The following is an 11,003-nucleotide window of genomic DNA, read 5'->3' as shown; positions in this document are numbered from 1 at the left end:
ATGCATATTGCGTTTTGAGACCAATCTGAAAACAACATGGCCGACAGGCAGCCATCTTGGATTTTGACAATTGAAGTTTGTTATCACTATTTCTGAGAAAGTACTTAATGGATCTTTCTGAAACTTCATATGTAAGTTTCCCTTGGTGCCTAGTTATGCATATTGCATTTTGAGACCAATCTGAAAATAACATGACCGACAGGCAGCCATCTTGGATTTTGACAATTGAAGTTTGTTATCGCTATTTCTGAGAAAATACTGAAGGGATCTTTCTCAAATTTCATTTTGAGGTTCCCCTTGGTGCCTCATTATGCTTGTTGTTTTTTGAGATCAATTGGAAAACAATATGGCCGACAGACCGCCATCTTGAATTTTGACAATTGAAGTTTGTTATCTCTATTTCTCAAAGTACTGAATGGATCTTTCTCAAATTTCATAAGTAGGTTCCCCTTGGTCCCTTGTATTGCATTTTTGGACCAGTCTGTCCTGAAAACAACCTGGCAAACAAACAGCCATTATCGTTAAATCTCAGATTTCTTATATAGCTAGGATTCCCTTGTTTGAAAAGTACTGGATGGATGTCTCAATTTGCACAGATTAGTAAAATGAAGGGAAAAGTAGAGAAAAGATCAATCTGACATGGAACCTATGAAGATCATTCAATGGTGGGCGCCAAGATCCCTCTGGGATCTCTTGTATTATACAAATTCATACTAAACACACATGTTTTTATAAAATATAACATCACATGAGACTATCAATGCAATATGAAATTTATCAAGTACGTTTGTACGAGAAATATACTGAATTTAAAAGGGAGGGTACACATTTTTTACAGAAATCATGTTAGGTGGCGCTGCGTATACAGCATTTGCCAATTTTCGTTTTAGTGTCTAAAATGACATGTATTTGGTAAAAGTCTATCATAATATCATGCATAAAATAATATTCGGCCGTGGGCCGCCATGCACCACCTCCTTTAATACATGTTAAAATAAAACATAATTTAATATTTTAGTCAGTCTCTGTTTCATCTTTGCATTAATTAAGATATATAACATAGCAACACAAATGACAAAGGGAGACAACTGTATGACTGGTGCCCTGACCGGGCTTTGAACTCATGATCTACAGCACCAAACCGCCTTGCCAGAAATACCCGCAGCTATATACATTTTCGGTATGGTGTGTGTACATACATGTTAACCGTGTGGCGTTTTAGCGCCTCCATAGAACAAGGACATTTTAATTGCAAATGTGTAAAAATCTTAAGTGAATAATAGTATTGTATTAATATTGTGTGTTAGATAACGTCTTCAGTACTGTGAGGATAGGAAAAAAACGTATTGTTAATATTTTGGTAAGTGTAACTTTGTTTCAGTATTTTCAGGTAATTCAATTAAGATTGCAACAGCAAATACGATATCAACTATCAAATAGGACATAAATAATAGTGATTTAAAAAGTGTGATCCATTTGAATGGAAAAGAAATTCTGTCAAGCGTCTTCCTTTTATGTGTTCATTTCGGAAAATTACCAGCTATTCATTTACTGCGTTAAACATGCATGTAAACATGACATTTACATCCATGTTTCCATTAACACATACAACTTCATGATGTCAGATCGAATTTGTGTTTTTGTGATCAATGTCCAATGTTTGAAGTGACTGAATTATGGTTTTATAGTAGATCGCTTTTTAGTTCTGTTTAAATTTGTTTAAAGTCCTATCAACAGCTAAGGCCGCTTTTTATCTAATTTGTGTGCCCTGCAGGTAGGGCGTAAGAATTGTACCTGCTGCCCCCATTGCATTGATAGTAGGAGGCGACTAAATTTTGGATCTTATCTTTTCTCTTTCTGAACAACTTTCTTCTTTGTAATGTCTCGCTTGACAATGCTTCACTTTTGGCCTTTAGTTAAGCGTTCGCCCCTGTGAGGAAGGCTTTGGGTACTGTACCCTGGCCGAGACATACCAAAGTCTTTAAAAATGGTAGTTGCTACTCCTGCTTAGCGCTCAGCATATTTGGAGTGGGACGACTGGTTCGCCCGTTGTCAGTATAATGTGATCGGGTGGTGTGTTCTGCTGGGTGTCTTCGGCAGAATGCTTCAGTGAGGCAGCACTATAAATCGGCAAAAGTTCTGGCCTATCACAAGGAGACTTAACACGAACATACCGCAGCCTCCCACACCACACCACACGCATGCATATCGCACGCACGGGAGGCCGTCCTTAAATGACCTTAGCTGTTAATAGGACGTTAAACAAAATAAACCAAACCAAACCTCTGGAGTCACTGCGATGTCTTGCCCGTTCACGTTTTTTTGGTTTAATATTGCCAATTCTGGCCACCTGCCTATAAATCCGTAGAGCCAATGTTTTGTGAATTCCCTGTCTTTTCCTGTAACTCTACACATACTTTTTGATAACTCCAGAACTTGCCATCTGGACAAACCATATCCTAAATGTGCCATGTTGATACAGGGGTTCGCAAGCTGTTCCTCCTGTTTTTCGGTAAATACAGGACTTTACCGGCGCGAACGTCAATCCTATCATGATGAGAAAGACGGAACCACAGGGTGGATTCTGGTACTCCGTGCATCCGTGCAGCCTTTCTGATAGGAAATTTCCGTTGTTTTCATGTCATTAAATGCATTCTTCAAATTTAATGCTGGATATGACATTGTGAGTACTACCGAGTATTTCTGGGGAAAAAATCACCTAGATGAGTAGATCTACTTTATTTGAGTAAGGGAAACATAAGTTGTAAATTTGTAGAATTATTAAACCATTTCGCAATTTAAAAAACATTGGGCCTAATAAAAGTGAAGTAAAACATTTTTTTATTATCGCCTGTTAGGGCTTCCGTATGATTAGCATTCATGTGGTTAAACAGAGATGAACTTGATTTGCATTACAATTTAAATGTCATTTTATTCTCTTTAAATCTGTCATATTTAAGGTGCACCTTGGTATACGTCGTTTGTTAGCTCTTTTGAACATTGAATACGTTTATATACATTATATATTTGCGTAAATATAAATATAAAACATAGGTATGCTTGCTTCTAAACATTATTTAATGTCATGGTATGTATGCTTTACGTTGGTAAGCTGGGTCAGATTCATATTGCGAATCAAGTGGCCCGGCATTTGAATGATGGCGCGATCGTCTGCTCTTGCATGGAGCCTGAACTCAATGATTGGGTTTTGCATTTTTACAGCGTTTTGGGAGATTTTACACGATTTATAATTAAGTACACACGTTAAGGTATGACAAATGTCTAATGTTGCAATGTTTGGGAAGTCTAATTTAATAGTTTAGTTGTTGAGTGGACGGTAGTTTGGGGTTCATGCATATTTATGAGGATGATGTGATCCAAAATGTAAACAAAATGCACATGACACTTCCGTACACATTTAATGCACTGTATTCAGCAGGACAGTTATTTGATACAATTTAATTACACATTTTTGGTAAATATTCTCATTATTTTGACTTTTCTTACCAATTTCTCTTGATTTCTCGCAAAACAGCGTTGAAAACAAGTATATAAGAAGTATGTCGTCTGTTACAGCTAGCCGGAAGTGATGTAAAAACAGGTGCGCAAGATTACCGGACGCGCAACTCAACCGGACACAGCTGTATATCATGAAAATGAATCAGCAATGTAAAAAGACTATACCCAAGACAAATTAATAAAAAGGATATCTTCCTGATAAGTTTAAAATTATATAAATATCAAGCAGTCTTTTGACTCTTTTTTTAGTAAACAATCATGTCAATCAAATAGTGGGAGGTTCTAGAATAATTAAACTTTATGAAATGATATAAATTGGTGAAGTTACCGATCTAACAACGCCGCGTATTAACACCTCAAAATGGCGTCTGCTCTATTGTTGTTTGCAGTGCTGTTTCTAGGTACTGTAGACTCAAATAACCTGAAGAGAAGAAAGAATGGGAAAGACCAATGGAACGAATGTCCCAATATTGAAGGGTTCTTCAGCTATGATTCTAACTCACCATGCGGTAAGACTCTTAATAAACATTATTAATAAACAGCAACTCTTTCGAAGACTAATAAGTTTTAACATTATACCACGTGAATGTAAACTAATTCGTTTCTACTATACCAGGTGTCAAGACAATTGATAATTTCTTTACGATAGTTCTTACTTATTATTTAAGTTAATTGATATCCTGTATTCTGTTGTATATAGAACGTGTTGGATTCGCTTTATCACGAATGAACCGATACATTTGTTGCTAACTTAAGTTTCTCCTTTGATTCGTCTCGTTCTGTTTGTTGGAAAATTATTCTTTTTAAGCTTTGGAATTTTATTTGATAACGAATGACAAAAACGTTTTTTGTAAAAACCAAGCTCGTCACAGGCAAGAACTGCAGCTAAACTACCATCTCCAAAACGTTTGGTATACGTGGAGATCCATTTCTGCATTGTAATGAAAAAAATACATATCACACTATATGGACATTGAAAATGAAGAATACCCAGTACTATAAGAAATGACTTCGGTTAAGTTAATTATAATATTTAAAACTTCTGTATTTGTATTTCGTTAGCATATGATTGTTGTTCACATTGCAGTTATTACGCAGTGTTATGTTCGCTTTTGTTATCTTATTATATAGGAAACCCTAAATAAATAAACGCTTACATGTGCACAATTTCATATGTATATATATTATACCTGTGTAATTGACCATGATCAACTATGTCCGTAGCATCTACACAAAATAACGCTTAGATTCCCATATGAGCTGTCCTGTCTTTTTTGAGTGATAGACTCCCTTCAAGAAGTCATTTCCGTCATAATAAAGTTTTTGCTGTGTTAACATAAACTATGTTAGTGCTGTCAGCGGTTTTCTGTACACCTCTTGAATCGCTGCCCTACTTTACAATCTGATGAACAGAAAAGCAATCTGCATGGTCTACTCACCTGTACATTTGGACGTTACAGAGCAAACATGCCACAGTTGAATAAAGCTACACTCCGTTGAAAATCTACACATTTTATCAGAAAACTATCTAATATATATAAATATATTCAGATGTACACGACGAGCATGTATATCCACAATTACATCACCTTTAAGATCCCACATATAGCTCCGTTGGTGATTTCGTTATTTTACATAGGTTCTGGGACAAATGTCGCTTTTTACCTCGGATCGGTGATCACAAAATAGACTGTCACTTAGTAGCTTTAAATATAGGACACATAGAAAAGGTCGAGACAGTAAGGACTTGTTTCACCATCACTCATAGTTATTGCTTATCCCCGCAATTTATCATTGTTGAACAAAATGTAATGATAGAATTGCATGGAATTGTTCAAATTCAATGCAACACAGCTGGTCACAAATAATTTAAAACAATCAATTGCAAATATCATGCTATTGGACAACAGGTAAAAACCATAAAATAAAGACCTGTCCATAAAGAAATAAACAATATATGCTCATCAGTATGAAGGTATACTTAGTGTTCAAGTATCAATTAACTCTATTAACGTGGCCGTGTTATGGTACGCAGGGTTATTGCTGGTCGTTAGCTCGCCTGGTCTACAACACCGGTGAGTTTATGTCATGATTCAGCGTATGTATTACCTTTAAATCGCTACTTGTCCGAATGGCCATCTGACCCATGTTTCCTCCGTTGACTGCGCCGTATGTCAACTTTTATTTTATAATTGCTGCTCCTCAATGTCAAAACCAAATTTGGTCTGAAACATTAATGGGGAGAGCAATCATTTGATATGCATCAAGCAAGTCGCTTCCCGTCTGAATAATTTATTGGGCTTTATAGAAGGAATTAATTAAATTAGTTTGACCCTTGGGACAAAGGATGTGTCTCAATGGTAGATTTCTTCAATAGCCGTTCAAACCAAATTTTGAATGAAATTGAGATAGACACAATCACTTCAAAAATAATTAAAGTTCGTTAAACAGCTAGGGACACATTTAGCTTTAAATTATGTTGATGACTATATTGACAAGTAGTTACCCACTGCTGACAAAAAACATATCAGAAAACAAATTCTTAGTGGGTTTTTGTCTGAAAGTGGTGTGAGCATAAAAAATCTTTAATGTATTTACATGTACTTAAAGGTAAGTCATGCCGACCTAACGACACTATATATTCTGTTCACACCTGTTTCTTTGTATGCTAATTTATACAATTGCTCATGTGATTGTTAAAATATTGCAGGCCCCCAGCACTGGCATAAACGATACCCATTATGTGGAGCCGACAAACAAAGTCCTATCAATATCGACACTGACAAAACTAGGTGTGAAGACGACGGACGAGTCCACTACAGACACTCTGGAGAAGTTGGAGGAATATTTGAAAATAACGGTACTTTTTTTAAGTCATATTTTGTGAATCAGTATAGCATTATTAATGGAAGAAATTACTGATTTGAAAATATTTTCTATGTCATTAAATATTATCAATGATATTAAGTACCAGACAACTACAATATATAGTTTTCTTTTTTTAACAAATTATTTTGTTTTGGAGGTTGTTGACTTCATCTAAAAATATCTGTCATTGTTGAACTAATGTTACGACTTTCAGCCGGACACAGTTCTAAACGAATTAACTACTCTTATATCTTAATATTTTAAAGGTCGCGCGCCTAACTTCGTTGTGAAAAAAGATCACTTGAGAAATATACTAATTCTGGGTGATGACGAAGATAATGATAACGGTGATAATACCGGATATGTTTTTAAAGAACTACATTTCCATATCGGGGCGAGCGGATCTTCCTATGGATCAGAACATACTGTTAACAATCAAGGGTACAAAGGAGAGGTAAGTCAAGTATATGATGGTATACTAACGCATTTGGTTTTATTTAAAGACTGAATATGAAAACTTTTAGTAAATGTCGTGTAACATTGTAGCATTAGATCAGTTTATCATTTAATGACAGATGATATTAAACCCTGGCATGAAGATCAGTCAAACTAATAAGAAGCTCATCCATTAACCACTGTGGTATCATGATTATGAACTCAGTCTTTAGACATTTCAATAAACTTACAAAAATTGTAAACAGATACACATGGTACACGAGAAACTGAAGGGAGGAAACAACAAAAAGGACACCGACGACAAGAAGGACAAAGATGACAAAAACGAAAATGGTGGTCAACAGGACACCCTTGTTTTAGGAAGGTTCTTTAATGTAAGTAACTCCTCATAACTGCAATGTATCGTTATGGATACCAAACCCCGACAGGAAGTCCAACGTTTATTGCTATAGAAAAACAAGATTAATGCGAATGTACATGCTTTGTTTCCTTGACTTTTTGACTTATGTTTTGATATTGCGCCAGTTGATGTTGACGTGATTTTTCAATCATTCTTAATTTTATGCGCAGGTAATTGAGGAGTGTTGCAGTTATGCAGATAAATTGATTTCAAGATACATAACCAAAATCCCGAATTATATGGACGAGACAGGTAACAATCATAAAATATTGCCCTTAAAGTATTACATCCGGGCACATTTTAGTAGGAGACCAATTGAATGTTTTGGCTAAATACCTTATTTGACTTAGTGTTATGACGTGGCGGGTCGACATCTTCTAAATCAAAATCTAGATGACACATACATGCTTTATAAAGTAATGTGTTGTTAGTAATGTGTGGCTGTTTCACACCAGGTATGTGCAGGCTAAATGTCTGATGTCTGGTGATGGCGCCAAATAAAATTAAGGTACACGTGACACCTGCAGTTGCTTAAACGTTCGGATTTAACGCGAACGGTTTTCAACTTTCCACTCATAGCCATTTCTATGACTAATTTATTATCGAATTTCATAGAAACGTATTCATACGCAAGATATAACTTATGTGAAAACCAACTCGTATCTGGAAATAATAAAATGATTTGTAATTATATTGATCATCAACACGTATATTTGTTCTATATTAATACCGAATCGGCTGTTATCCCTTTTAAAGTAATTTGAATATTAACTTTCAGAATATAAATGTATATAACTCGCACACACTGATTCATAGTATAATGATCTACCAAACAGGAACAATTGACATTAACTTATGAAAAGTCCTTATCTTTGAATGTTCCATGGAAAACATCTTAGTTAAGGAACTTTCCTTAATTGTATTAATGCTTTCCTTAGGAAAATGTTATGATAAGTAAATTCCTCAAAATCTAGGTACTGCTGATGAAACTTTGGCTGGATGATATATTTTACAGAGGCGCATGTCAAGCCAAGCCGGATGTTACCCCGGGATGGGAAATTTTATACGTACGTTGGCTCTAGCACAACACCCGTGTGTAAACTGGATGTTCTGTGGACTTTGTTCAAGACTCCTACCACTGTCTGTGAGACGGTAAGACTACTTTTCATGTATTTCTTTAACACTCCTTATAGATACTTTCTAATGCTATCTTTAACCTTAAACCACGTATACAGGAATATTTCCGGATCATGTTCTTTTCAATGTGACATTCCCTCTCGCTTTCTTCTATATTTAAAAAAAAAATTCATACCCTATTTCATTTCAACGACTTCTGGATGTCCAGACTTTTGAGTCCCTGACATCACTGACGAGTCCTAGAATGACGAAACAGCTGTTTGATCAAGTTTTATAACTAGTAAATCCCTTTTTAAATGCGCTATCCACTTGTATTATGATTTAGAATTCACTGCTTTGTGGTAATCTCTTCTGCTACAAAGATTCACTGTTCCGTTGTAGTCGCTTTTACATCCTTACGAATAATGAGATTTGTTCAAATATCTAAAATTTGCGAAATTAAACAATTTGATTAGGCTAGAAGTCCCTTCTGAATTTCCACATTTTTGGCCTCATGCATCACTTAGGAGTCCTAAAAGAATAGAACAACTTTATGATATCCCTAGTATTACTGATCAGTCCATAGGAAGGAAAACCAGCTGTATGATGTCCTCAGCAATACTCACAAGTCCATAAAAGGACATAACAATTATGTGTTGTCCCTAACATCACTGACGAGTCCTAGGACTAAAAAGCTGTGTGATGTCCCTAACATCACTGACGAGTCCTCCAAGGACGAAACAGCTGCATGATCCTTTTGTCGTTCTGTATTATTTTTAAGCACTTTCTGTATGCATGTACGTGTTACATTCAAATGGAGTTAATCCTCTCTGTTGAGATACTGATGCCACTTGATCTACTAATGTCTGTGTTACATCTTTATGAAATTTATTTGCATTGTTTTCTCTCAATTCAAGTGTTATTATTATCGATACGCTCGAAATTATCATTTATACATGTGTATGGGAGAAAAACACTGTTGTACTGTGTTATAAATTAGACTTTCTGATGAATCTTTTTGAGTGAATATATTTGGAATCAACTGAAGAGTCACAATGATGTGTAAATGAATGATTTCTTACTGAACAAAAATGTAATTGAAAATATAATTGCATCGCTCGGTAAGCGTTTTAAAAACTAGAAAGTAATCATAGCCTTGTTTTTCATTTTCCCGAAATCTCAGCGGAAAAATTTAATTAGGAAAATCAAATAGAACACAAAATACAAATACGGTGATATGGTATTATGATTTTGTATTGCGATTGTGTATGGTGATATTTTGATTGTATTGTATGGTGATATTATAATAAAAATGATTTGTTATATGGATATCGTATTATGATTTTTGATAGTAATTATAATTTTATATGAAGATATTGTAATTTGATTTTGTATTGCGATACAGTATTACTATTTTGTATGGTGATATTGCATTATGATTTTATATTTAAATTTTGTATAACGACATGGTATCACATTAAATAACGTAATCATTATTACTTTTTTCAGAATTTTAAGGTTCTGATGGATTTAGAAACATGGGAAGCTGGGAATCCTCCACGGAGCAAATTCGGAAATAATCGTCCAATCCAACGCTTCGATGTTGGTGACGTCAGAACAAACTTCGGAAAGAGGTGCAGAGACAATTAGAAGTCAGATTGAATCTTTTACACTAAATTTTCAACTTTGTCCTGTGATATGTATTTAGGATTTTATTTCAAGACAGTAAAAACAATTGCCTTTCTTCCAATTCAAGCTTGTTTCCTTTACATGATACCTAAAATTATCTGTGAAGGATATAATTTTGGTTAAATAGAAAACTATAGAATATGTTACAATATATTGAGGACATCTATCAACTTTTAAAATCTGTTTTAAATACTTAGAATTGTTGTCACGATGTCTGTATTTTGAATATAAAGGAAAACACATTTATACTAACTGGCGTCGAGTTTTTATACTGTTATGAACTATTTTCTTCCTTCAGACGCTTTTCTCTTTAATATCATAATAAACTTAGATATTTCATTGTCATATTTATTTTTTGTTACTTTATAAACCTTTATCATGTCATCTTTGATTATATAAAACCACAGAACATGTTATTTGGGTTCCCTTATTATGTCCAGTTATGATAAATTACATCCTAAAATCGTACTACTAGCATTTGTATCTACGGTTAACGTAAAAGAGAGATATGATATAGCATTGTCATATTCCAAATTAATTCATATGAACAACATTTAATCATCATTCACGAAAGTTGGACGACTTGCTGATGTAGTGTTGCTGAAACGGAATTCTCTTCACGTACTTATGATCAATGTGAGTCTGTCTAAAGTTATCCCTCTGACCTTTTTCTCGCTTCTTCAAGGGGTTTATTTGTAATAAATGTCTTTTCTCTCTCTCAAGTATATGCATAGATTTACATTATGAAGTGTGAAATTTGAATAAGTATTTGGATGTTAATTTTTGAATTTGGCCAATCATTTGCATACATTTACACCAATAACTCATAACGAAAAAAATATCCACCAAAACACTATAATTACGACAGATTTCTGTCAGAGTTAGAACAGGTTGGTCTGTCTTGATGTGTGTATTCGGGCGGACGTGGGCATCTCGTGACGGCACAAAGCATCAG

At 34.8% G+C, this 11,003-nt stretch overlaps 1 protein-coding gene across 1 annotated transcript; it reads left to right on the top strand.

The window, feature by feature from the left end:
• The first annotated feature begins 3,845 nt into the window (after positions 1–3,845).
• Positions 3,846–10,393, top strand: LOC117337429 (carbonic anhydrase 2-like). The gene is made up of 7 exons (XM_033898413.1): positions 3,846–4,028; positions 6,230–6,379; positions 6,654–6,841; positions 7,089–7,217; positions 7,414–7,495; positions 8,259–8,395; positions 9,869–10,393. Exons 1-7 carry the CDS (start codon positions 3,881–3,883, stop codon positions 10,007–10,009), a joined length of 975 nt encoding a protein of 324 aa, XP_033754304.1. The 5' UTR covers positions 3,846–3,880; the 3' UTR covers positions 10,010–10,393.
• Positions 10,394–11,003: the final 610 nt, after the last annotated feature.

The sequence above is a fragment of the Pecten maximus genome, chromosome 11 (genome assembly GCF_902652985.1).
Source record: "Pecten maximus chromosome 11, xPecMax1.1, whole genome shotgun sequence".
Classification (NCBI taxonomy): domain Eukaryota; kingdom Metazoa; phylum Mollusca; class Bivalvia; order Pectinida; family Pectinidae; genus Pecten; species Pecten maximus.
The sequence above is the reverse complement of the archived record's forward strand: the minus strand, read 5'-3'. Positions and strand labels throughout refer to the sequence as shown.